The sequence below is a fragment of the Serinus canaria genome, chromosome 5, assembly GCF_022539315.1.
Source record: "Serinus canaria isolate serCan28SL12 chromosome 5, serCan2020, whole genome shotgun sequence".
In the NCBI taxonomy this organism is placed as follows: domain Eukaryota; kingdom Metazoa; phylum Chordata; class Aves; order Passeriformes; family Fringillidae; genus Serinus; species Serinus canaria.
This window is the reverse complement of record NC_066319.1, coordinates 18,124,771-18,152,290: the sequence shown is the minus strand read 5'-3', so window position 1 is coordinate 18,152,290 and position 27,520 is coordinate 18,124,771. Positions and strand designations below refer to the sequence as shown.

General features: G+C 39.4%; 1 protein-coding gene across 8 annotated transcripts; it reads left to right on the top strand.

Annotated features, from left to right (window-relative positions):
* On the top strand, positions 1 to 27,520 carry KMT5B (lysine methyltransferase 5B). Of its 8 annotated transcripts, none has more exons than XM_030239827.2 (10): positions 1 to 131; positions 6,847 to 7,083; positions 7,738 to 7,885; positions 17,012 to 17,177; positions 18,386 to 18,495; positions 20,330 to 20,496; positions 21,146 to 21,165; positions 21,325 to 21,461; positions 23,187 to 23,383; positions 24,708 to 27,520. In XM_030239827.2, the coding sequence occupies exons 2-10, from the start codon at positions 6,930 to 6,932 to the stop codon at positions 26,171 to 26,173; spliced, it is 2,565 nt and encodes an 854-aa protein (XP_030095687.1). In that variant the 5' UTR covers positions 1 to 131; positions 6,847 to 6,929; the 3' UTR covers positions 26,174 to 27,520. The 8 variants fall into 8 exon arrangements, with proteins under 8 accessions (XP_030095687.1, XP_030095689.1, XP_030095688.1 ...); XM_030239829.2 differs by having other exon boundaries at positions 2 to 131; positions 6,844 to 7,083; XM_030239828.2 differs by lacking the exon at positions 1 to 131 and adding an exon at positions 469 to 640.

Sequence of the window (27,520 nt, the reverse complement as noted above, 5' to 3'; positions counted from 1 at the left end):
GTCTTCACTTTCCCCCCTTCAGCTTCCTCCCTTCCCCCTTCCCCCCCCCCCGCACCCTTGCCTTTGATGATTCATTTTCCCCCAGTAGCAGCGGGGGCAGCGCCGGCGGCGGGCGACCCCAGCGCGGGGCGGTGAGTTTGGGTCTCTGGGGAGGGTTTGTGTGTGCTCTGTGGGGCAGGGGACGCGCCGGGGCCGTGAGGGGGTTTTGCCCCTAAGCGCGGGGGGGCCGTGAGGAACCGCACCCGGGGTCCGGCAGCGTGCGGGACCGCCGCGGGCAGGGCGGGGGCGGCTGTCGGGGCGCTGACTGCGGCGGGCGCAGCGGGGACCCGCGGGTGGAGGGGCGGCCGCGGGCGGGGCCGGGCCCAGGGGCCGGGGGCGGTGGGGGCCGCGCGGGGCCGGGGCGTGCGGCGGCGCCGGCGCGCGAAGAACGCCAGGGGGCAGCAGCGGGCGCGGGGGCGGCGCCCCGGGCCGGACCCGGTCCCGGTCCCGCTCCCCTTTCCGCCGGCCCGGCCCTGCGCTCTGGGCCGGGAGTTTCTGCCAGTTCCAGTAGTTCTGCGTCTGGGTTGGTGGTTTTAGTGATCCTCTCGATCTTGCCTCGGTTTGATGGACTGGCCGGACTAGTTGCCTTGGGAGTTTTTCGGTACGTTTTTTGGTTGGGGTTTTTTTTTGGTGGTTTTTTATCGGAGGATAAATGCCATTAGGGAAGGAGTAAAAGGCACGTATTTGTCCAATATCTGTATCTGAAACTTTAAAGTGAAGTTGCCTTTAAGACGTTACTCTCGGAAACGCTAAAACCGGTGAGTGAGAGGGAGAGTGCGTGGTGTTTTGTCAGGGTGTGTCAGAGGCAATGTGAGAACCTGACGTGTAGAACTTTGTGGAGTTTTCTGGTGCGTTAAATTCAGTGCAGAGCAACATGTCTCAGGACAAGACGACAGTCTTAAGTTGTGCTGGGGGAAGTTTAGGTTGGACATTAAGAAGAATTTCTTCACAGAAGGGGTGATTACATATTGGAATGGGCTGCTCAGCGAGGTGGTGGAGTCATTGTCCCTGGAGGTGTTTAAGGAAAGACTGGACGTGGCAATTAGTGCCATGGTCTAGTTGAAAGGGTGGTGTTCAGTCACAGATTGGACTCGATGATCTCAGAGGTCTTTCCCAACCAAATTGATTCTGTGATATGAGACGGCAATATAATCAGTGTTTAATAGTGTAACTATTAATAGTTTAACTATACTGTCCGGTTTTTATCAACGAGGTCAAAATGTGTTGTAGGATAAATTCTCGTGGAGCTGTGCCTTGTTTCCATAATCTGACCGCTGTAACTTCGGATGCCGCTGCTTCAATTTTCATTAATACTGAACTTTTCAGTTCTTTTCTTTCTTCCTTGCAAGTAACAATATGAGAGGAAATCAAGCCTTACTTGATTGAAAAGTTGGATGTTATAGTTTCTTTATCAGGCTGTTTTCTAATTAGGACCAGGCAGACACTGCTTTATACCCACTGGAGCTCACAAACTGGAAATTCAGACTTATTTAAAGTCATTGCTTAATGTATTGCATTTAAATGAATGAGTGGGACGATGTATCCTTGTATACTCAGTAACAGGACTGATTAGGGCTCTTGAATGCTTTTTTTGCTCTGTTAGCACTATCCTATTCCAGGACTACACTTCCCAGTATGCTCTTCCCTGCAAACAGCACATGCTTTAAGGCAACAGACTGTTGCCCAAGTCAGCATGGTAAGCGTAAGGTGTGATACTCCTGTGCCAAACCAGAGCTGTGGTTTGAGGATGCAAAGAAGTCCCAGCTGAAGTACTCCTGACCACTTCCCTGACTTCGTGTGTTCCCCCTGTCCCATAACATCCACTCTTGGTTCAAGCCAGCCAGGCTCAGATTTGTCCGGTGACTCCCCCAATTTGGTGACCGAATCATTCGGGTTACTTGGCTCTGCATTTGTTTTGCTGGCACAGAGGGAGGATGGCATGGAAGAGGGCACAAGCAGGTGTGGGGGCACCAGTGCTACTTTTGGAGTTACACTGGTTTGGAGTCTTCATTGAACTGTTTGACCCAGTCGTGGTGGGGCTGCCCCAAACAGAGCTTGAACCTGTGTAAGTCACATAGCTGCACACACACAGAGCTAATTTGTGTTACAGAGAAGTCCACGGAGCACTGGCATTGGTGGAAATATTTGTGTGAATTGGCGAGTGGGAGGAACGGAGGTTCTCCCTCTCCTGGAAGCAGCCGAGCTTTTATATTGTCTCTGTGACTGCTGAACGCTGGAGTCGTTGCAGTGACTTGAGGGAATCACACATGCTTTGGGGTGCTGTGCTCAGCCCCACCCTCCCTGAGAGAGCGCCCAGTGGGGGACATGGCAGGGCAGAGGAGGACGGGCAGGAGCTGCTGAAGTGTAATTTGCTCTTTGACACTCATTTCGTGGTGGTACTGGATTGCTTCTGTGACATGTGCTGTGCTTGGATTAGTATCCAAATTGATGCACAAAAATTGCGTGGCTGCACAAGAAAAAAGGGGAGTGTACAGGCTGAGCTATTGATGAGAGACTGGAGCCTGGGTTTGGGTCAGTTTTGGATCCAGGTGTGCTCTCCCAAACCTGCATCCTGGGGCTGCAGTTCTGCAAGAGTCTGGACTGACCTGAGTCAGTTGTGACACAGTCTTACAGCCTCCCCATGCCACTATTGATCCATATCCACTTCTGCACTGAGCTTATTCTCAGCCCTAACTTGCTGAAAAGAAACACTCAAAAACATTTTCTGGGGGTCCAGTTTACTGAACCTCCAGATTCAATAGTCTTAAGTCTTCTCAACAAGACTTGAGACTGTTCTGAATAGCTTATTAAAGCTGTGCAAGTTTTCCTTCAGCTTTGGTTTTGATCAGTCATTTTTATTCCGGTGATCCCATAGAAAAACTAGTTGCACAGTTTTGCTCTGCTTCCAAATTCCAAGGTCTGTTTACTTCTTGTAGGGCTATCAATAATGAAACCTTTGTCTTTTTCTCTTGATACCTCTGATTTGTCCAGAATAGCTGAGGCTGGGTTTTTTGTTTTGTTTGGGTTTTTGTGTGTGTGTGTGTGTGTGTGTGTGTCTTTGCTTTAGGATCACTGTCTTGTTGAGGAAAACTTTCTTGCAGCTATTGTTAATTAAAAAAAAAAAAAAAAGAAGGCAAGAAAGCCAAAATGTAGGTGTTTGAGTTCTTAAAAATATTTAAAAAAAAAAATCCATAAACTTTATTTTAAAGGAGGTCTGTTGCCTGCCTGTACTAATTGTGTTTGTGCTTCCGTTGTTGAGTGGTGCTTCTGAATGTTAGTGACATGCAAAAAATGCTAAGAAAGTGTTAATAGGTTTAATAAATTTAGAACCAAGTAAATGAAACTTGAGTTTTCATTTTTAAGAGTACTGTTGCAATGACGTGACAGATAACTCAGTGAGAGGTACCAAAGGCAATTAATTGAGCTGTATTTTGGCATTTGAGGAACTGTGCCTGTCAGACTAGCATAGTACAATTGCTAAAGGCAGTGTGATTTAAACAGTGATGGCATTATTAATAAAGGGTTAAAGCAGCATTGTGGTCATTTAAATTGCAATACAAAAGGTCCCTTGGGAGCTCTAATTGTGGTGGTAAACTTACAGTTATAGTAAACCTGAAGTCCTAAGTGGTCCAGGTGTGGTGTTAGATTTTGATGGCAGAGCTCTGTAGCAAGAGTTTCGAACTATGTGGTAGTGTGAATATATTTGACTGTTTTCTTGAATGGGAAGATAGTATTCATCTCTGCCTTTTCTCCCTCAGTTCCTAAAGGACTTGTCAGTATGAATCTGATGTAGAAAGCAGTGAGAACAAATCACATCAGAAGATCTGATACCACATGGTGGTGGTTAGTGGTGCATCTCTTGCTTCCCTTCAGGTTTTCTGTTTGGTTTAGCAGCTGAGATATTCATGGGGAAAGGAATCCTCGCTGTTGTTTCTGGCTTTTGGTCTCATGTCTGGAAAGCTATTTTGGGGTATTGGGAGAAGGAATCACAGAGTCACAGAATGGGTCAGGCTGGAAGGGACCTCAGTGGGTCCTCTGGGCCAACCTCCCTGCTCAGGCAGGGCCATCCCAGAGCACATGGCAGAGGGCTGTGTCCTGAGTATCTCCAGTGAGGGAGACTCCACACCCTCTCTGGGCAGCCTGTCCCAGTTCTTGTTCACCTGCACAGTAAAGATGTTCTTCCTCGTACTCAGGTGGAACTTCTGTGCATCTGTTTCTGCCCACTGCCTCTTCTCCTATTGAATAGTGGCTGAAGAAGCACACTTGCAGTCTACAGGTTTGTAATTTGGCTGATATTAGAAAATAGAGGCAGCAGTAGAATGAGACAAAGGTTTTCTTGCTCATTAGGCTGATGAGCCCAAATAATGATTTTTTTACCAGAATTTTGCTATGCATCCCTAAATGGCCTGATTTTGTTTGAGGAGGACTTATGTTGCTGTCTATATCAATCTCTTTTGGAGCAGAACAAAGTGGTTTTGCTAATGTTTAGTTTGAGTATCATTCTGTGGCCACATTGCTGCTTGCCTTTGCAGTGGTACCTTCCTTGTCATTGCTGTTACTGGTTAAGCAGAAGCGCGTTAGCACAGACAGTACTTACCCTGCCCAAAGAGCCCTTGCGAAAGATGGGTTTCCTTCTCCGTGCAGAGAACGCCTTTACTTCAGCCCACTGTGGCTACAGGACCTGGTGATTGTCAGAAAGTACCACAGTAAGCATTTCCCCCAGACTGCTGGATACAAGACAGGATTCACCTACAGTCAGGCTTCATGGTAGGTTCTGTCCTGCTTCTGAGCTGTAGCACAGCACAGCGTGGAGTTCAGTCCTGGTGTACAAAGACACCAAGACTGAATTTCATATAAGTCTTTAATGTCATTTCTGTCCTAACACTTTTCGTGACCAACTTTACAAAAACATGGCAGAATTAGGGTTAATTAGAGTATATAGACCTGTAAAATAAATAGATTGAGAAGTAAGAAATGCAAAGTTTGAGAGTTTACATCAGAGTCCGTCAGTGGCAGATCTTCACAGAGTTGCTTTTCTGGCAGGTGGGATGCTTAACTAGGAAGTTTAAAAGGGTTGTTTGGTTGTTTTTGAAGTTTTGTTGGGTTGGGGTTTTTTTCAGATGTATGTTATCATAAGCTTACATATGTATGTTATCAGGCAAGCTCTGTGAAATAAAAAAAGCCTATCCAAGGGTGTTTTGGTGGTACTTTGTAAAAGGGCTAGGTCTACCTGTAGTTGAATGACTAGAATTAATCTTGAGGATAAAGAAAATCCCTTCTATTACCGGCAGCAAGAAAATTCTTCATCCACTGAAACGATCTCAATTCTTTTTCTTGATATTGATGCAGTAACTGAGCCAGTTTTTGCTCAGTGTGATTCTGTTAAGCTTTGTTGATAGTATTTACTGCCCTTCTGTAACAATTTCTTAGTTTCTGGGTGATATGTTCTAGTAAGATGCTTGAGCCAATGCGTCTGTTAATACACACACTTGTCTTTACTGCGTTTCCTGAATTGCCTCAGTCTTCTGCATCTTTGTAAATAACTTAATTACAAATCATCTGGCCATAAACATTTCTTTAGGTAGCTGGATCACATAGGTGTCTAACAGAAATCTAATCATATACTACTCTTACCTGATTAAAAAGCAGAATTTCTATAAAATACAGTATTTCTAACATCTGTTAATTCGTTATGACTTTCTTCCATCAGATTGAAATGTGTGTTGCTATGGTCTGTTACCAGCTGTGAGCAGAGCATTGCTTTTTTATATAATTGCAGTAAAGTGAAAAGGCACAATTTATTTCTTTGTGAGGAAGCAGTAGGGAGGAGGGTGAATTAAAATCAAGAGAATGAATTACTAATGTGTAAATACAATTGTACAATAACTGTGTAAATCAGATCTTTTCCTGCAAGTTATGCAGAGTGAGACACAATTGTGTACGAAAACATTATTCGCTTTCTTATAATTATTTATGCAAAAGACATTGAGACTACAGGCAAAAACTAGCGTGTGCTTTGCTAGACATTTATGTACTGTAAAAGTGCAACTCTACTTGTGACCCCACATAGTACTGGCATGTTGAACCAGGTGTTGTGACTGGTTTGATTTGTAAAATGGAATAATAAGAATAGTAGCCTGGGTCCTCTAGGTCATCATTGAGGGTTTCTTGAGCTCTGATTTTTGAGTAAAGATGTAACATCTTTCCCCTAACACCATTCCAAAAATGTGCATTTTCTAGTTGGGTTTTTTCCTTTGTTCTTCTAAACTGTGCTCATCTTTAGTTCTTGGAGGATGCATGTAAAATACATGCTGTAGAGTTCCCAGTAGGTTATCAGTTTTATGTATTAGGAGATTAGAATCTTTATTGGATATGTATTTGAAAATACTCTGGGTCTGGAGTCACATAGCTCTGGGCCTGTTAAGCCACGTGTACGTATGCTTGTACAGGTATATCTGTGGGTATAGTCCAGCTCTTAAAAATGAGCTGCCATTAGCAATTTATCAGTTTCAGAATTCTGTCCTTGCTGCCAGATGCCATTGTAAGTTGTAGGACAATACTTCACCTGTTCGCACTTCTGTGTACTGGTGCTAATGAATGGCATTTCTTTCTTCCTGAAGCAAATGCAGATTGCCATCTTTCCTCCCACTTTTCCCCACTTATTCTTTGGGGGGGTGAGGGTGTATTTCAGTTTTTTTCTTTTACTACTACTATTATGATTGTTGGGGTATTATTACTATTTTTTTTACTCTGTCTTGAAAACAGTTTCCCAGTAAGTTCTAATCATGTTTGTTTTACTTCCAGTAGGAATTGGAACTGAATTTATTCATCCACTTCTCCAAGCCTTTTGAAAAGTGACTAAATGCAACTGAGTCAGATTGTCTGTTGGTATGAAGTGGCTGGGAGAATCCAAGAACATGGTAGTGAATGGCCGGAGAAGTGGAAGCAAGTCATCTAATGACCACGCACAGACCAAATTGCAGCATGCAGGAAAGGAGAATCCAAAGACGGGCAAAAATGGAGTTGAGAGAAGATCAAGCAGATGTATGTACATGTTTCTGTTTCTTAGTGCTATGATTCACTTCCTAGTTTGGCAGCCAGTCTTCTGTCTTACTTAATTCATGAGGGAGGTCTGCAGTCAGCATGGAGCTAACATAGAAATATTAGTTATGTACGTTTTTTCTGGATGTGTTAACTCCCTTCAGGAATATAGATTTTTTCAGATCACTTTAAAAGTCAAGTAAGAATAACTGGGTATAAATTAATTTTGAACTGTTGTAATTATAAAATGCATGATTGGCACTAAGTGACAACTAGTATGATTTGAAGTGGATAACATAATTTGAAGTACTTGCCCAAATTTCAGTGAATACACTTGTAGAAGTAAATGACATTTTTTAATCAAGTCACTTACATCAATAGCCATTCTGCAGCCATGCTCCTTAAAACCTTAAAAAAGGTTTTAAGGAATATGGATTCTTATTTTTGCTATTGGTCTGGGATGAAGGATTAAATGCAAATTAGTCCTTTATTCAGCTATCCTTTGTTGTCCTTTATTCTGCTTCTCCAGGTACTTCATCATGTTCCTCAACTGTTCTGTATTTTTTGCCTCCAGCTGTGTGTCTGTCAGTCCCCAAATGTAGCTGGGCTCCAAAATGTCCCTTAATTGATATCTAATTTGTGCTATCTTATTTGCAGGTAGCAGTGCTTCAGGATTTGAGGGACAAAGTCGTTATGTGCCTTCCTCTGGAATGTCTGCCAAGGAACTCTGTGAAAATGATGACCTAGCAACTAGTTTGGTTCTTGATCCCTATTTAGGTTTTCAGACACACAAAATGAATACTAGGTAACTTGTCTTTATTTTTCTAGAAAAGAATTCATCTTCTTAATTGATGTAAATCAGCAAAACCATGGAATTTTGTGCATGTTTTAAGGAAGTGAAAGAATGCAAATTTGCAAGTAGCTTCTGCCTTCAAAAGGGTGTTGCATGTGAATCTGGAACTCGGCACTACAAATGCAGCCTTTCACAGTGCTTCGTCACTTTCCATTAGTCTTATGTATTTGTGCTGGTAATAGGCACCATTTTCTAGCTTAAATAGTTAACTAATTGTAAGTCTGAAACCAGTAGTCGTTTGAAATTATTCCAAGGCGGAAGCCAGTGTTTGGTAACTTTTCTGTTTATTCCGTGTGCCTGGATGCTTCATTTTTTCTTCCTTACTCGTAAACATCTGAAGAGAGATGTGGCTCCTGAGCAGTTCAGTGTTGGTGCTACTTGATCTGAAGTTCTGGCAGACCCCTGCTGAAGGAATTGCTACTCAGACATGTCTGTATGGATAGGATCAATGAGTGTGCCAGCTGGAAACTTGCTTACCAGAGTTGCACCTACTTTTGCACTGTTACACATCCGTCTGAATGCTTTGGTTGTGAATTCTGTGTGGTCTCAGGGTTTAGCTGTTTGTGCTTCTCCCTCTGTTACAGATGTATCACTGACTATAACTGTGTTCTATAGATCTCTCTTAAGCTTGTCTGCATGCCAGATCTGTATTGATAGCTCAGTGGAGAAACTGTATACAAACTATAGGTTTCTAAGGACAGGAATTGTATTGCTTACTACTGTGCAATAATAAGAGCTGGAGTTTCCTGGCAGCACATGGGAAACAGACTCTCAGCCCTTCAAACTGTTGCTGTGACTATTTTTAAAGGGCAGTTCACCTGTGCAGCACAGTCACATGCACACAGTATCAGTTAAGTAAATTGCATGTATGCAATGAGCTGACTGATTCAAAAATGACTGCTAGATGAACTGGTGTTGTCACATGACATAAATAGGTGTTGGTATAGTCTGAAAGCATCAGCTGCACATGAAATTGAGCAGTGTGGAGCTAATAACTGTAAAGACTTACCCCAAAGAGATCTTTCCTTTTTGCTGGAGAGTGCAACATCCACCTTTAAGAAGGATGTTGGAGTTTTTCCTCTTCCCTCCTTGCTGTTGGTTAGAGTAGCACAGTCCAGGAAGATATTCTTACAATTTAGTTTGAAGTATCTTTTGTATTTTCATCAGTTAATCAAGCTAAGAATATATGCTGAAAGGATTTTTTTGTTCTGTTGCAAGAATGATAGTCTGTAGGTTTTGCACAGGTTGTTAGTTCTTAAGTTTTTTGCTGTGGAAACGATGTCATTGTTTAATAGTTGGAGAAGCTGCTTTCATGGATGTTGTTTTACATTGATAGGTTGTCAGCTAAAGTACTTATTTAATTACGATTTTGAACCAAAAAGCTACACAAAGGCCATCATCATGTATTTCTTCCTTTCTCAGACTTGGAAAACAGTTACAGGCAGTCTTCAAGGACAGTAGTTAATAATCTTGGAGTGCTATGGGAAGTACTTAGGTGAGGCTTACAACTCCTACCAGATGCACACCTTCTGCCTCTATCATATTGTCCTATTGAGAAAGTTTCTGATGTTGTAATAATTAAAGTCCAGGCATCAGCATAGTTCTTGTTTATCTTTTTGGTGCAGTGATGACACATGCTTGTTAGTGTGGCTGTGATGCTTAGATTATTTTTTTCCATCTAGTAGGGCTCCTTACTGTTGTTTTAATGGCTTTGAGGGAAGGTGAGGGGAAAGCGGGTGTGGAAAGACAATACTGCTTCTGAAATGCCAGCTGCCAGTACCCAAATATTGTGATGTAGTAGAATTGAAGATTTGTAGCTTATGTTTGGGCATCTTCTGCTTCAGTGCCATGGAGTCATATTAGTTACATAGTTCATGTGTGGAGGAGGTATGCTTAAAATAAAACAGCCACTTATGGTGATAGCAAAGATTTCCTGTTCCCTTGTTCTGATTTGTTTGAAGATGCCCTGTGAAAGTGTCTATGCCACTGTTCTGCTGTGCTGTGTTGGAAACATGTAAGTGGTTTGTATTTTTGCAGCCCATTGTTACTGAAGTTCTTCCCCTTACTTTGGAAGCCAGGTCTGTACTTTTGTATGCATGAGTGTCTTCTCTATAAGCACTTTTTTACTTAATTCTTCCAGTTGAAGAGTTTGTAAATTTGATTTGTCCAGAGCATATTGATTGAAGAAAAAAAAAAGTAAAGTATATAGGTTAATGTTGAAATGTCCTTTTTTTCCATCTTCTTTATATTGAGTTAATGATCTTATGGAAGCATGATGACAAGAACATGACTTACTTTACTTGCTGGGGTTTTGTGTTTGGGTTTGGAGGTTTTTTCTGAGTGTATAAAAATAAAGTCCTGCAGTTTGTGAATGCCCACCATCTTGGGAACAGGGTCATTGGCTCTGTAAACTGTCAAGTCAGGAATGTCTGAAAGAACTGAAGACTGTTTCTTAAAAGCTTACAACTGAATCCCCTAATGTATTTGTCCAGTGTTCCTCTGAAATGTCTTCTTGTCACTAGGGATTTGAAGGACATGTAGCTTGGAAATGTCCTCAGTGGCTTTACCCAAAAGTATTTTTTTTCATTCTCTTGATTTCCAAGAGAAAGCAGGATGTTTTCAGAGCTTCCAACCCTTTTTACAGGCTCAGTTGTCATTCTTTCATCAATTTTGTAGCTCTTATCTCAACAAAATAGCAGCTTAGCAGTTAATAAAAGAAGCCCCATGTCTTAGAAAGTATGTTCTTGCCAAGTATCACTGTTCTAAGAGGTTTTGTTGCTTCTTGTACAAATCCTTTATATCAGCTTTTGTTTGTTTGTTCTGGTAAAAAAACAAAACTCATTTTGCAAGCTACACTTCCTGGGCTGAAAGTTTACAAACACTAGGGATTAAAACTGACACTTGTAAAATGCCAGGTGAGTTCTTGCCTATCTTATAATTTCTTATTTTTGGGTGCTTTTCCCTAGGCTGAGCACTGAATCTTGAAGCCTCATGCCTTAGTGGCTAATCTGTTCTTTATCCTATCCCACAGACCAAGGTGTTAATGTTTAAACCTTAAGCCAGACTCCCAATCATGTTGCTGATGTTACCAGTCAGTTGTTTCCTGTAAAGAGCCAGCATCATGCTAGGGGATACTGAGAGCACTTCAATGTGTCTCCAAATCTGCAAATGGTTTAGGAAGTCAGATATGTTGTGGTCTGTTTGCTGCTCATAGTGAAGTTACAAACAAGTGTATGATGTGGGTGGTTTTGTCTGATTACATGGGACTAAATGACCAAGCCTTAAGAATTTCCGTGTTTTCCTTTGGAAACGTTAAGTGCTTGGGGATGATGTACAGGAAGCTGCTTCTCTTGATACTGTCTCAACAGCAGTCACTGACTTAGGTGACCAAACCTGACAAGGTCCATCACTCTTCATCCCTTAGAGTCACCACTAGGCAGTAGAGACAAAAAGCACAAAGCAGATCCATTGCATTTATGAGCCTGTGCTGAATCTCCTCTGCGTTCTTTAGCGCCTTTCAATATATAATTGAAGAGTTCATTATTCATCTTGAGTAAGGTCTGGAGGCTGAAAAAGTGATGTGGGTTCTGCTAAAGAAGGTTATGTGGCCATACCGTTCAGCTTCAGTGTTGTAGTGCTATGAAGATGCCGGATTAGAGGTACACAGCTGTTAGGTAGTGGTAACCTGGTTCAAAGTGAAGCTTTTACATTCTTCAGACCTCAGTGTCTGTGTACTTTACGAAATTGTTTTTGACTTTTGCATAAAATCTGACTTTTCTATTTTTTCTAGATTATTTTTACTGATAGCTTAATTCATTAAGGTCCTTTACCTTGCTCCTCTTTGTCTTCCTTCATTGTATATAAATCACACAGTGATTACATTGGAACCAACTGTTTTGCTGTTCCCAGATGTTTTGAATTTTAAAAAAAAACATAACCAGAAAACCACCCTAAACAACCATGCCCTGCCCCTCTTTACTTTTAGGGTTTTATTTGTACTTTTAGCTTCAACAAAAAGTGTTACATCTTCAAAACATGGAATGACTTGCATCCAGTGGTCATGTTAACTGCTAAATTAAATTTACCATGTGGAGTGTCAGAATAGGATATAGGTCAGTGTTAGGTTGTTGGTTTGGGGGGTTTCTGGTGTTCCCCATATTTATTTTTTAGAAGTACTTCTTTGCTAAATTCTGAGAATTTTCTTTATTTCTGTTCTCAGCTATTTGGAATTTTGACCACACTGTTGTGTATTTAGTGTCAGTTCAAGAAATTTAAGTAATGTGGATTACTTTCTTCATAAAAAGTGCTATTTTGAAATTTGGCCTTTAAAGAACATTAGGTTTTTTCCTGTATGAAAACACTGGCAATAAATGCTGAACAAGTTGATCATAACTTGTATAACTGGCTTTGAGGAAAAAATACTCTACAGGGTTGGGCAGGGAGGAAGCCAAAATGTATGTTAATTAAGTTGTTTGTGCTTATTTTAAATAGATGATTTTCAACTCTTGTTTTGCTGTCTTGAATGCTTAACAGGCTTGCAGTTTCAGCTTTTGTGCTCAGTCTCTGGTACTAGGTGAACATAAACTTGCTGTTTTCCAGAGCTGCTTAAATAGAAATACCATCCAGACAAGGTGCCTGTTGTTAAAAGGCTAATGGGTTGATACAGTTTTAATAGATTCACTCCTCTTGATGTTCCCTAGTCAGAAGTTAAGAAACAAGGTTTGGAAGTAAAACTCTTTATCATGCACTGGTATGCTGTGTGGAGTTCCATACTGGATCTCTTGCAGGATCAATTTATCCTTTTTGTTCAAACTCACTGCTCTCAGTGACTGAGGCTGAGCAAGGTACTGTGCTTCTGAACTTACCAGAAACTCTCCTTTAACTTCCTTTATAGGCAAGCATCTCACTGACCTTTGGCTTTATACCTTGGAGTTCCAAGAGTCTTTAAGTACTCCTGAGGTAAGAGAAACTTGAGAGAGAAAGAGCTTTGCTTCCCCAAGCCGTTTTCCTTCGTCTTCCTTGTTGAGACTATGTCAGTTTGCCCTTAATTGGGATGAGATCATCTTCTACCTGATTTTGAAACTGCAGTAGCCACAGCTTTAACAGATCTTGTTGACTAGGTGAAAAAAGTATTTTCTAGGGAAGTGTGAAAAGTTTCTATTCTGCAGGTTGTCAGGAAGAAGAGCTGATACGATTTCTTTTAAGACCCTGTTGTAGCTGAGGTTTTCATTCTTTGCTCACTTCTAACACCTTACTGTCTTGCAGCAGGCTTCATGTCCCATGAGACCTGACCTGTGAAGCTGCTCCTAGGGTGGCTCGAGGAGTCTGTGTCTGTGAGCAGATTCAAACACCAATGTGTCTTGTTCAGTTTCCATGTTGGAATTTAATAAGGGTACTGTTCAGAGGAGGAAACCAAAAGTCTGGATAAACAATTCTGATTTTAATTCCCTTTTTTTTCAGAGACTAGGTTGGCTGGTTTGTTCTGTTGGTTTCCTTGTGCTTGTTCTATCTCTCTTCTTTGAACTAGTCACTTGTTTTACTGATGCTTAAAAGTCAGTCTCTTTGGCTCATTTTATATGTACACATGTAGCTGTAGGGCCTTTTCAGGCTCTCTTCATGGTGGAGCTCAGAAACAGTGTAAAGATTCTTCCAGCAGATGTATAGGTTTTTAGGGGTTTTTTTATGTCATGTGTAAATGTGGAAGGCCTGTAACATCAAAATGGTAGTATACAAGGTTGCTTCTCAAAATCAATTGGCATTTTGGTTGCAAAAAACTAATGAATAAACTAATTAATTCTACTCCTGGGAGAAATGAAGTATCTATCAGCAGACCTAAAATCTTAAGGAACATTGGACTTCTAGGGTTTCTTGGCTTCTTCAGTGTCTCAAATGAGAAAGTACCTTTTAAAGTATATATGGAGATACACCTGTGAAAAACTACAGCTTTCATGAGGAGTCTGGACTTTAGTATTCTGAATTTGCTTACAAACTTCACGTGCTCTCAGTGCAATTTCCACATGCTGTTGGAACTGTGAACAGCCCTCTAACTCAGGCTCGGGGTGCACAGTATTCTGTTTCATCTGTTTGGGAACCCTTGGAGTTCCCAAACAGTGAAGTGAAATGGAGTGAAATGTTGAACGTAATGTTGGTTTCCAGCATCTTTCTATGCACTTGTGGATGCTTCTTGCTTGTTTGGATTCTTGTTTATCTTTCTCATTATCTCTGTCTTGTCAGTATGCAAGAACAACTTTTTGATAGAGGTACTGCAGAGAGTCCTTGGTATTAATTTTTGAACCCCTGGGTGCAGAGAGTCATGTTCTTTGAAAAACCCAGTTCCTGTTTGAAATGCCTGCTATGCAGTCCAGAATTCATCTGACCTTGTAATGTCTTGGGGGCTTTACAGTCTTTTCATCCTTTTCTTGTTTCCAGCCATCTTTTTGGCCTTTGAAGGCCTTGGGCATACACTATTTTACCTTGTAGGAATGGTGCTACAAAAGTTTCTGCTAATCCTTTAAATTAATTCCACCAACAATGTGGTGCGTGAGACAAGAATTCATAGAGACACCTGCTGAATGTGACCCATGGAGGTGTGCCAGTGACTTTCAAGGGCTGGGGCCAGGTTCCAGGCTACCTAAGGTAGCTGGTCAGGTAGACATCAAGTCAGCCTCTGAGAGTAATGTGTTGTGAAACACCTAAAATATGAGCACTTGGGCCTGTAAGATGTGCTTTGAATTGCTAGAAAGAAATTGTTTCTTTTTCTGTAGGTCTTGAGAGCCACTGTTAAGCTTAGCATGTGCTCTCCTTTTTAATCTGTATTTCTTTTCCACAATGGTGGTTCAATTGGGATACTGCTTTCTTAGCTAGCCTAGAGCAGGCTTCTTGATGATAAATAAGTATGATGATGTCTATCAGCACATACATTGCCTGTCTCAGGTGCTAATGCAATTTTGAATGTGATGGTTTTTCCACCCATCTTTGCTCCTGCAGGTCACTTAGCTAAAAAAATGGTGTATTTCAACATGTAAAGTACAGTGTAGCAGAGAGGGCAGTTACTGATGTAGCCCAGTAAGAGCAGACATAGCTGAAAACCATTCTAACTGGAACTCCTGTGGGTTTTTCCCTTGTGTAATGTTTGCAGATAGAGGTGTAAGCCACATATTACTGCTACACATTTGTGCAAACTGGTGAGCTCCCTACTTCTCCTGGTGTAAGTGCAGTTGGCTCCTTGCTGGGAAAGTTCTTTCTGGTTGAAATTGAAAGTGAGTGCAAGTTCTGAAACTTAGGTTCAGTTCAGGCTACATGATTTTAAATTCCTTTCATGCATGAGGAAGCTCTGTGAGGTATGACTATCAAATCTGGGCAACATCTTTCTGGTTTTGGGAGAGCAGAGATATTTGTATTTGTGACTGGTGAGTTGAGGAAGACTTTGGTGTGCTGCAGAACAAAAATAATGACTGTGTCATCTCTAGTCTCTGGGGAGTTTTCTTGCATGATAAGGTCTCATCAGCTTGTTAGGTAGTTAGAATTTTTGGATGACAGTACAAGTATATTCTTTAATAAAGAACTTGATTTGAAACTTCATGGCATGGTGTGTGCTACAGTCGTAAGCAGGCATTTGTTTCTTGACTGATTCCTTGTCTTGTCAATGTCATATCCCAGCCAGAAGAGAACTGAGCCTGATGTCTGTCCAGAATTCCTTACTTGCCATGTCCTCTGAAAGCCCACAGGTTTATGCTGATAAATTTTGCTGGATTCAAAAGGGTCTAAAAGGGTACTTAGTTATTTTGTCACAGATGGAGATTTGAGAGATTTATAAAAGCAGTAGCATGGAACACTGAAAACCTGCTGAAAGTGATTCTGCTCTTTGGAGATCTGTCTTCATTGTAGCAGGTACATAAATACAGCATCTTCCTTCTGTGGAAGGACCTTGAATCCTCATGGTTGTTACTTATTTCTCATTAAACTCCTAGTATTTTTCGAAGTGAAACAAAATCAGGAGGTAACACTTTTTTGTTTCCTTTATACAAGTTGCATGGAAGAGGCAAGTCTTACGTGGTCATATTAAAAATAAGTTACTGGTAACATTCAGTGTTCTAAGGTGACAATAAGCCGGTTCATATGACAATTTAAAAAACAGGCTATCAGTGAGGAAGTTGATTGAGGTTTCCTTCCATCAACTATAAGAATTTTTCCCCCTTGTTTACTTTTGTAATGAAATACAGATTTCATTTGGCAAGTAAGAGGAAATAAAATCAACATAGTTAGGCGCTTCCAGCAACAAGTAATAGGACTTACTCTTACATGTTTGCTCAAAACTCAGTTTGTTTAGCACTTCTGTCATGTGCTCTATAAGCAGAACATTCCAGTCGTAAAAAGAGCTGCAGAAAACTGTTTCTCATGATCCTGGGAAATTTTTATCTTTGTGAAAAGTCCCCTGGGGTGTGGCATACATTTAAGATTACCCACACCCCACCTCTGCCCCAAAGCAGAGCATATATGGGTATGTGCTCAGTCAAAGGCAATTTATAAGGATTTGGCAAAATATCTAAGTGCTGCTTTCTCTTGGTGGTTTTGCAGCTCAAAAATGGAGCTTCCACTTCCGGCAGTCATGCAGGTTTTTTTCTGTTACTTGTTCCTACTGAAGATACGAAGGATAGCTTTTCTTAAGTCTCAAGCTTTGGGAAGAAGGCAGAATTCTCTGCTATTGTACAGGTGTTTGTTTTCATATTTACATGCCCAAAATTTCCTGGTTTGGGGGAAGAATTCTTACAGGCACACTAACTTTTGGAACCTTAGTCTTCCACAGATGTAGCATCTGCAGTATGTTAGCATTTGTAGATACTTCTTGTGTTGTCATTAAGAGCTGTATTTTATCTGAATGCGTGTGTTACGTTTGCAATCCGCATAAACCCATGTAGTGAATTTATCAGTATAAAAAGGCTTTGGGTTTGGCAAAGGTTGGTCAGTGTCTTTATGCAGGGAGTTAAATATTTATATGGGTAGCAAAAGAACTGTGTGCTGGAACTAAGGATTGAGATGACTGATGGTGGACTGGAATAGCTTTATTTTTTATTTCAGATTTCGACCTATTAAAGGAAGGCAAGAAGAGCTCAAAGAGGTGATTGAACGTTTTAAGAAAGATGAGCACTTAGAAAAAGCCTTCAAGTCCTTGACGTCAGGTGACTGGGCCCGGCACTATTTTCTTAACAAGAACAAAATGCAGGAAAGGTTGTTCAAGGAACATGTAGGTGTATTTGTAATTAATGTGCTTTTTCAGATGGTTGAAAGGCAAAGAAAAAGTAAAAATTTCTTAAGAATGTAGCAACAGTAAAGCAGTGGAGTACTCTGTTATATGTTGTTTTACTGGTTTTTAAGAGAAACTTCATTTGTTTTTTTTAAAGCCTAACTAGACACGCCCTCCTTTTTTTGTTTCTTGTTAACTTGCATTGCCTCTTATTAATAGAGTGTAGAAAGGAAGGGATTTTTTCTCCCTTCATCATTTGTTTCTATTGTGTTTTGTTTGGGGTTTTTGTTTTTTGGGCGGTTTTGGGGGTTTGTTTTAGGGTATTTTTACTTACAATTGGGTGACAATTAAATTGGGTGACAAAGGAGATAAAGGAAAAGGGAGTAGCCTTGTTACCTCAAAATACCCCATTTGTTATGGGTGTGGGGGCTATGCCCATACGGGTTGTTCCTCCTCCACTTCCCACACCCCAAATCAATTTTGTACATAGCATAACAGTTAATTCAGATTTTTCAAATGAAAAAACTCACAGTACTGTTTACTTAACAAAAAAAAAAAAAGATGTTTCTTCAAGAATGAGTCTGTTGTTTCCAGGTACAACCAAAAAGAATGTGGCCTACTTTAAAATGCACCAAATCTAGTAACGCAAGAAAGATTTAGCAGAAAAAGTTCTGCTTTGTTAGAGTGGTTTTCAGAGTACCACAGTCACACTTCAACTTAAAAAAAAGATTCAACAGTCCCTGAATTCAGCATCTAGGTTTGTTGTAATAGCAGTAATAGCACTTTTCAGAACTTCAAAAAATAAAATGAATTCCTAGAGATTATTAGGTCTCAGTGGTTCTTTAAGATATGAGATTTTTTGAATGCAACTATTTAGTGATTATAAGAAAAAAGTTATTGATTTTGATTAGTTGGACCAATTTTGTATCACTCCAGATATCTTTAATTTTCTTAAACTCTTTGGATAATCGCAGTACCCGTGTGAGGATTCCTACAAGTCACTCTGAAGAAATAAGACCAAGATAATATGTATAGCTTAAATAGAAACATTATAAAACTTATAAAAATGCATTTCAGCAGACAGCATCCTGCTCCAGTACCTATTTTGTGTGTGTCTTTGTACAGTTCACTGTCACTATTTATATAAGAAGTTCCTCACTGCTTTCATTTTGCATGTAACAGACAAGTACTGGGTTTTTTCATTGCAGGTATTTATTTATTTACGAATGTTTGCAACTGACAGCGGGTTTGAGATACTGCCTTGTAATCGGTATTCTTCTGAGCAAAATGGAGCCAAAATTGTTGCAACAAAAGAATGGTAAGAAATACAATTTTATGTTGTGTTCTGTTTTTGTCAATTATTTGAAAGAATCTATAAAAATGTATTTTAAAGTGTGATTTAGAATTAAAACTGCAACCAGTGAAATGGATAGGTTTATATTGTTACTTGAAAATTTAATTTTCTCTCTGTTTTTGCTAAGTACTTACTACAGGATCCCTGCCTCTGGAAGGCAGTCCTTTGTATGTTTGGGTTTATGCATGGTGTTCATTATACTTTTTTTTTTTTTAAATCTTGTTTTCAGTCAGGTAATTGTTTTTCTCTATTCAGGAGTTGTTAGACTTCCATGAGAAACACGGCATTATGAATGATTTGTTACACAGCAAATAATTGTGGGGGAAATTAAGTTTTTTGCCTTTTTTAAACAAGTGTTGTTTGCATATTTTGATTGTGCAAGATAGATCTCTCTTGGAAGCACAAGGCTTGAATACCAATGTGCCCCATCTCATTTTGGCACATCTGAGTTTCATTATAAGCATGTGTGTGGCAGCACCAGCAGATTTTGGCTTAATTCACATTTTAAAATCTCTTCAAATGTAGACACCAATTGTATGAGCTTTGCTTTGTGGCAGTACCCGTTCATACCAGCACACCTGAGGTGAGGAAATGAGGTTATGTTCACACTGGGATTGAGTAGCCGGACACCCTGCTGGTGGCAACACAACCTCCATGTGTTGTAGAGGAGGCTTTAAATACGCTGAGGACTCTGGCTCTTCATGACCAGAGCTGAGAGTTCCACAATCATGATACAACCCAAAAAATACTGATTGGGCTTTGGGGTATTTTGGGGTTGTTTGTTTGGGTGGGTGGGTTTTTTTGTTGTGGGGTTTTTTGGGTTTGTTTATTTTGGGTTTTTGGGTCTTTTTTTTTTTTTTGTTGGTGATGATGTTGGAGTTCACCCCTTGGCTGATTCTTTGAGGTAGAAGCTTTGCATGTAGGTGTGTTGAAAACAGATTAACTTTTAATGCTCAAAATCTAGAGTAGCCTGAGAAGTGAGCAAGAGAGGAGGGCTGCATCTTAACCCTGCTGGTATCTAGAAACCTCTCGAGACTCAAAAGTAGAGATTAGAGTTCTTAGCACTCTCTGTCAAAGGAGAAATTTGCACTTAAAAGGCTTTGCTTTTATTTTGTGTCCTTCATATACCTTTAGTATCTCCATGGTCATCTCTGTAAGAGGAATGTAGAATGGCCACTCTCAACAGCAGTGGAAACAATGCCCATGCAAGAAAATGGAAACTCATTGCTCCTACTAAACTGAGCATTCAGTGCCTCTGCACTGCTCTAGTCATGATGGCACATGGGCTGTCTGCACACAAAAGCTTTGTGGTTTTGTTGATTTTCGTAGGTGTCATTCCCCCTCCTCACTCTATTTCAAGGACCACCTTCATGCTGAAGAACTACTCATGAGTGAGGAAAACATCTTGCTTGAATTCCTCCTTTGTTAGAGTCACTACTGGGCCTCATTTAAAAAGCCATGGAGCTCTAAGCATTTTCATTATGCTGGGTATTCCTGGTCACAGGAAGAAGTTTAGGAAACACAAGCAAGAGCAGCTGGAGGAAGTCACAGTTTCTCAAGTGGTGATGGGGAGGGAGTGTACACGAATGAAAAGATCTTGCTTTTGGTTTTAACAATTGCAGAAGCTGAAGTAATCAACTCTTGCAAGCAGCCTCAGGAAATTGTAGAAACAATGGTTGTAATTGTTCCTGACATCAGATTTGATGTAATTGATTCTATAACAACTTTTCTTTCTGCGAAATTATTTTGTAATTTTGGCACATGTAGTCTTATTTCTGCTACTCTTTTTACATTAAAGGAAGCGAAATGATAAAATAGAATTACTTGTGGGCTGTATTGCTGAACTATCAGAAATGGAAGAAAACATGCTGCTGAGACATGGGGAAAATGACTTCAGTGTCATGTATTCCACACGAAAAAACTGTGCACAACTATGGCTTGGTCCTGCTGCATTTATCAATCATGGTGAGTAGTAAGTATAGGAAGCTTGTTGAAGAGCATAAGAAATTGAGAAGTGTTGTAGATGAGCCAAACAGCACAAGAACTTGGAGAAAAATGTCTGAATCTGTCATACTATATTAATGTAGTACAATATCATACTGGGATTTTCCCAGCCAGAGCTGATCAGCTGTGAAACTCAGAGAAGGCTCTAGGAAGTGATGCTGTCTTTCTTGAAAGAGACTTTGGAACTACCAGCTAAATTAGTGGAGCATATTGTGGGTTACCTTGAATTCTTTGTGAACTCAGTCAGCAGTAACATCCTTATTAGGTGAACTTCTTATGGCTCTTTAACCTTTTGCAGAAGCTTAGCTGATTGTGTTGCATTTGTGTACCAAAGGAAGAGCAGGTAGGATTTAAGATGAAACTGTTTACCCTAAAGAGGAGGGAAACTGGACATTTGTGATAGCATAGGGAAGAGCTCAGAAATGCAGCTATACCAAAGCAGCAATCTTTTGATGTTTGGCTTTGTGCAGTACTAACTTAACTCCCAGTATTTAGTTGAGATTCTGCAGTCTTTGAAGTCAAAGTGAATCCTTACTTTAGATATCTACAACTATTCATGTTTCAGGTCTTATCCACAGTTAATTGACTTTATCTTTTGGACCTTTTTCAGATTGCAGACCTAACTGTAAGGTAAGCAAGAAATTATAAATTAATAAAGTACTCTACTTTTTATTTCTTTCTCCTTCCAACTTTTCTTCCCCAATTGTTTTAGTTTTTATTTCTTACTCAGATACTGTGCAACCTTAATGATTAACCTTTTTTTCCCCTTCCTGTCATCTGCTTCTCCAGTTCGTATCAACAGGCAGAGATACAGCATGTGTGAAAGCTCTAAGAGATATTGAACCTGGAGAAGAAATCTCTTGTTATTATGGAGATGGGTTTTTTGGAGAAAACAATGAATACTGCGAGTGTTACACCTGTGAAAGGTATGCATTGATGTAAATGGCTTTCCAATGGAATTGGGCATATTCATCATCTATTTTGTGAAACTGAAAGTCCTTTATTATGGGTACTCAGTTTTTGGACACAAACTAATTGCTTCCTACCTGTATGCTGTAATGATTTTTTTGTGTTACAGAATGGTGATGCTTTCTGAGAACTCTGTGTTCTCTTAATCTCTTGGTTGTCCATTCTGGAGATTATCCCAAAAGGAGGCAGATCGAAACAGGGGTGTAGATTCTTAAAAACATTTGTACTGAATAAAGTAGAATTTGAAGGAAAAGCAGTTATAGTTTTTGCAAGACCACTGTGAACTGATCTCCAACTTTGCTCTTCTTTGCACTTGATAAAGCAAATTCCATTAATGTTTTTTTTTGCAGACCTGAAGTTCTCTTCTGCTGGGAATGGGCAAAGTAGTTTTTCACCCAGTACTGTTAGAACTTGGGGGTTTGTGTATTTGTAAATATCTACTGGTTTGGACAGTATTTGCTTCTCTCTGTTCATCATTCAATATTTGTTTTTCACATGTGCTGTCCCAACCTGGTTTCTTCACATCAGGTGAAAGAATTCCACAGCTGGTTTTTGCCATGTTGAAACTTCTGCTCACTGTGAGCAGGGAGGCTCAGCATCATCTGAGAGAGCTTCACTCAGTTCCAAGAGGAGCTGCACAGAACTCACTATTCTGTTTGATCCAACAGAAGAAAAACCCTATAAAGGACAAAATATTGTTCATATTGAGAAATAGCTTAAAGCACCTGCATGCAAATAGTTTAATAATCCTAGTTCCATTTTTTTGGCTTCTTTGGTCACTAACAAATCTTAAAAGGGGAAACGCTCTGGCATGGGCCTCCAAGCTCATGTGAAGTTATGTCATTCCAAGTGAAGGGTGCAATTAAGAGCTGCTAGTATAAAAGTGCTTCAGTCCTGGAGACTGGAAAGTGTTGAATAAATAGACACCAGAATTGTTCGTCCCTTGTGATATGGAGCGATGTGGGGTTTCTCTCAAGTTCTTTGGATTATTGATTTCAGTGTAATATGGGCATACTTTCTTTTTCAGGACAAACTAGTTTCATGTGTCTGAACATTTTCATTAACTTGTTGTTTTTGTATTTTAAGTACATGAAAATGTTATTTTTTAAAGCTAATGTTTGAGTAATTCTAACTTTAGGAATCTGCTTTTCAGTTAAAAAGCTGTAGCAGAGGCAGTCAAATAAGATTTTATTTTGGGGGGGAGTTAGTAAGGACTCATTTTTTGCTTATTTCAAGACTGATGAGGCAAGAGTCACTTTGTATACCACAAAAAATTAATATTTAAGTGTCTCAATTTTAACTATGCTGTAAAGGGTGTTAATTTGCAGTGTTAAAATGGTAGGATCTAAGGGTCTGTGGGTATGTTTGGAGCAGTGGGAGATTTGGCACAGTACAATTTCTTTCAAGCATCCACAAGTCATCACCAGAAAGATTTGCATCTCTCTGCATGTGTCCGTGTACTCTTCCTTGGTGATCCTGCTGTTCTTGCTGGCCTGCCGAGATATTTACACACCCAAGATGACAGGTAGAAGAGAAAACAGCCCACAGAATGCTAACCACTTTGGTGGCTATTGGTGTCATGGATCCCACGTGTATCTGGATCAAAACTACTGTATATGAAACAAAGCTTTAAGTTTGCATCAAGATTTATTAATACCTTGTGTTCCTCTTTTTATTTGTAGACGTGGAACTGGTGCTTTTAAATCAAGAGTGGGATTGCCAGCACCTACTCCTGTGATTAACAGTAAATATGGACTGAGAGAAACAGACAAACGATTGAACAGACTTAAAAAGTTGGGTGACAGCAGCAAGAATTCAGACAGCCAGTCTGTCAGCTCTAACACTGATGCAGATACCACTCAGGAAAAAGGTAATGCAAGTAAGTAAGGGGAAGAGCTTGGTGTCAATAAAGGCTTCACAAAAACATGGAAAACTTCCACAGTGATAGAATTCCTCTCTTAGTGTTGAGATGCTCCTCACGTACTGGTCACTAAAACTAATTTATTCAAGAATCTGAAGGCAATTTAAACAGCAAATTCATGGGTTTCCACAAGTGTTTGAAGAACAATAGGTGGTATGTTCTTTTGTTTTCCTTTTTTTAATATCAAAAGCAAATATTTATAAACATGGCAGTTAAAGTTCTGCCAATAATTTCTGTATTTTAAAATACAGTAAACTACCACAGGCAGTAGTCTGGTTTAGGAAAGAAAACTTACATAGTTTGAATTCTTAGGAAAAGAATTTTAAATAAATACTCTTAGTAGATATTGCTAAACAAATAGTTGTCTCCTTTAGAAGTCTGTTAAATTGGGCAGCTCTTCCCTTTCCATATCCAGAATTGATATTTCAGGTGCCTCTTGTGCAGTGAAAGTGCACAATTAGTAATTTCAGAAGAAATTGGAAGGTATTTTTGTTTGTAATCTTCCTGCAAGACATCTCTCCATGGAGTAGGGAGTGTGATTTTTTTGGTTTCCCCACCTCCACCAACCTCAGTATGGGCAAAATACAAATAATTTAAACTTTGATTTAACTGGTAAACAGTTTTGGAGCTATGTAAAATACTTTAGTTCCATTTGTCTGCTGTTTGCTGCTGTGATATTAAAAAAATGAAACACAAAAACAAAACATAAAACCCAACCAACCAATGAAAAAAAACCCCATAAAAAATGTCCCCAAATCTTTTTATGATCTCTAATTAGCAATATTTAGAGTTGCACCTCTGTTGAGCAGACAAAACTCCTTTGCTTTTCACAGTAGGCAGTAGTTTCACCTGAAATTGAAACCATTACATTAGATAAAAGTATTTAGGGTGTTTTCCTCCTTCTCCATGAAGAAAATCCTAGAGATAATATTAGATCATGCTGATCAGATTTTATTGGAATAATACTCGGCAAAAGCTGTGGATCATGTCAAATAATTTTGTAATTGGTAGAAAAAGAAATTCAGTAAAAACACAGTTTGGTATACTGGGGGTAGTGAGGGGAAGTGTATCTGGAAATGTTGATGTACTTGTGGCCTGTTTGGCAATTCCTTTCATGTGTTGAGTTGCAAGTTAAGTAGTCTCGTTCCTTACTACATACTGTCTATCCTGTCTCATGGATTATTTTGAGATTCCTCAAATAAGTGAAATGACTGCAGTATTGGGGAGTGGGAAATTCAGGATATAGTAGTGTCATAACAAAACTGCTTTTTTTCTTTTTCAGCTAACAGAAAATCTTCAATTGGCGTAAAAAAGAACAGCAAAAATAGAACATTAACCAGACAGTCTATATCAAGAATTCCAGCATCATCAAACTCTACCTCATCTAAACTAACTCATATAAATAATTCCAGGGTACCAAAGAGACTGAAAAAGCCTGCAAAGCCTTTACTTTCAAAGATAAAGTTGAGAAATCAGTGCAAAAGGCCAGAGCAAAAGAATGCTTCTCGAAAGCTTGAAATGGGAAATTTAGTTCTCAAAGAGCCTAAAGTAGTTTTGTACAAAAACTTGCCCATTAAAAAGGATAAAGAATTGGAGGGACCAGTCAAAGTTGCAGTCTCTAGCGGATGCTTAACGAGGCATGCAGCAAGAGAACATAAACTGAATTCTGTGAAAGGTGCTTATGAGCATGGTGATATTGCACCCTGCACATACATCACAAGGAGGTCAATGAGAACAAGGATGAGTTTGAAGGAGACCTCTGACACAAAGCTTGAACCAAATACATTGGATAGCTATAAGAGTAACTTGACTGGAACACAATCGGACATTGCAGAGCAGCAGTCTCGTGCGTTAAATGACAACAATGTGGCTCATGGACCATCACATAAAGGAGAGGGTCGGTGCCAGAAAAGTGATGCAGGCACATCAAGAAAGAAATCTCGACAAGGAAAGCTTGTGAAACCATCTTCAAAAACAGAGGAAACTGATACTATGCACAACACGCCTATGAAGGATGAAGTACCAGATTTGATTAGTTCTCATTCAGAACTCGAAGAGAGGAATAATGTGGTGGACACACCTGTTGGGTTTAAAGACTGTATCCCTGGATCTGGTGGCTGCTCTGTTACAACTGACAATTTTAAAGCAAAAGACAGCTTTAGAACTGCAAAAAGTAAAAAGAAAAGACGAATCACGAGGTATGATGCACAACTTATCCTTGAAAATAGCTCTGGGATCCCTAAACTGACTCTTCGTCGGCGCCATGATAGCAGTAGCAAGGCAAATGATCAAGAGAGTGATGGAATGAATTCTTCAAAAATAAGCATAAAATTAAGTAAAGACCATGAAAAAGATAATAATTTATATGTAGCAAAGCTAAATAATGGGTTTAACTCAGGATCAGGCAATAGTTCAACAAAATTAAAAATACAGCTAAAACGAGAGGACGAAAACAGAGGGACATACCCAGAGGACCTTCATGAAAATGGTGTGTGTTGTAGTGAAACTCTCTCCCTTTTGGAGTCGAGAATGGAAGTAGATGATTATGGTCACTATGAAGAGGAAACAGCAGATGAATCTTCATCAGAAGAGGACGATGAAGAGGAAGATGACTATGATGATGAATTTGATGACTTTATTCCTCTTCCTCCAGCAAAGAGATTAAGGCTTATTGTTGGCAAGGATTCAATAGATATTGATATTTCTTCCAGGAGGAGAGAAGATCAGTCTTTAAGGCTCAATGCATAAGCTTATAGGTCTTAAACTGACCTGGATGTCATTTCTAAAAAAAATTTAAAAAATAATAAAAAATAATAATAATAGAAAACCCAACAAAAATTCCATTTGATTATTCCTCAACTAAAGAACTTTCGGGAAAACTTAGTGGCAGCACTTCTTTATTCACCTATCAGCGTAATATTGTAGAAAGTGTACAGCATACTGACTCTTCTTAAGTCTGATTTGTGCAGATTTTTATTGTACTTTTTAATAGCCTTCTTATGTGCAATTCCAAGTTAGAGGTAATGCTCTGTTGTAAAATAAAGGCTCAAGCAAAGTTACGAAATTGCATCAGATCTTTCCATGCAGGACAATGAGAATACAGTGTGGCTACAGAATTATTTTTGATCAGTAGGAGCGTTAGTTTGCTCTTACAATATTTGACTAAACAATTTACAAAATCATAGTAGCAGCATATTAAGGTTTTCTAGTATATGTTAACATCACCAGCAATGATCTACAGCTTTCCAATTTATTTGCTAGATGGTTTTTCCCCCTTGGAGTTTGTCAGTTTTAACACTGTATGCTGTCCCAGACGTACTGTTTGTGGCCTTTGTTATAGTAGCAAACCGTTGGTTGGAAGTCAAATTGATTTCTTTAAAAAAAGAGAAAAAAAATATGAAAAGGTGTTGACAATTTGCTGACTTTTTAGTACATTATATGTACAAGGGTAGCAGTATGCAGAATAAAGTTTGGATATGGTGTATTTATTGCTTGTTACGTAAATTAAACACCTTGTATTTAACACTTTTCAATACTTTTAGATAAAATTGTTCTTTGCAAGAATGATTGGTGCTTATTTTTTCAAGAATTTGCTGTGAAATAATGTGATTACGACGGGCAACATTTATCCAATGAACTGCAGCTATCCTAAATTGGTTCTTCATATTTTTCTGTTGCACTTGTAAAATGCTACAAGGAATTTAAAGAAAAATCTATTCACTTTAACTTATGATAGTTTTATCAAATTAAAAACAACTAAGTCACAGCTTTTGTTCTGTGGTAACCTAAGAATTGTTTGTCTTTTAAGAACCAGTTGTAAAAGAATGAAAAAATATGTATATGTTGTAAATATTTGTGTGTTGTGAGAAATTTTGTCATAAGAAATTGAGATAACTTGCCAGAAAGGTTTTTAAGTTTAGAAATACATCCATGCCAATAAAATAGGAAACTGTAAACCTAGTTTTAAACTCTGCATCAGTTGGAGTTCTTCACTCATACATAATTCACTTAATACTTCAGAGTCTGCTTTATAACAATGAAGAGCATCAGGGCGATCTTTGGCTCTTTGGTTTTTAATAAAAGAATGTTAGGAAA

Coding starts and splice junctions, on each gene's coding strand:
- KMT5B (XM_030239827.2), top strand. CDS start 6,930: ATGAAGTGGCTGGGAGAATCCAAGAACATGGTAGTGAATGGCCGGAGA. Junction 7,084..7,737: donor TGAGAGAAGATCAAGCAGAT/GTATGTACATGT, acceptor TCTTATTTGCAG/GTAGCAGTGCTTCAGGATTT. Junction 18,496..20,329: donor ATTGTTGCAACAAAAGAATG/GTAAGAAATACA, acceptor TTTACATTAAAG/GAAGCGAAATGATAAAATAG.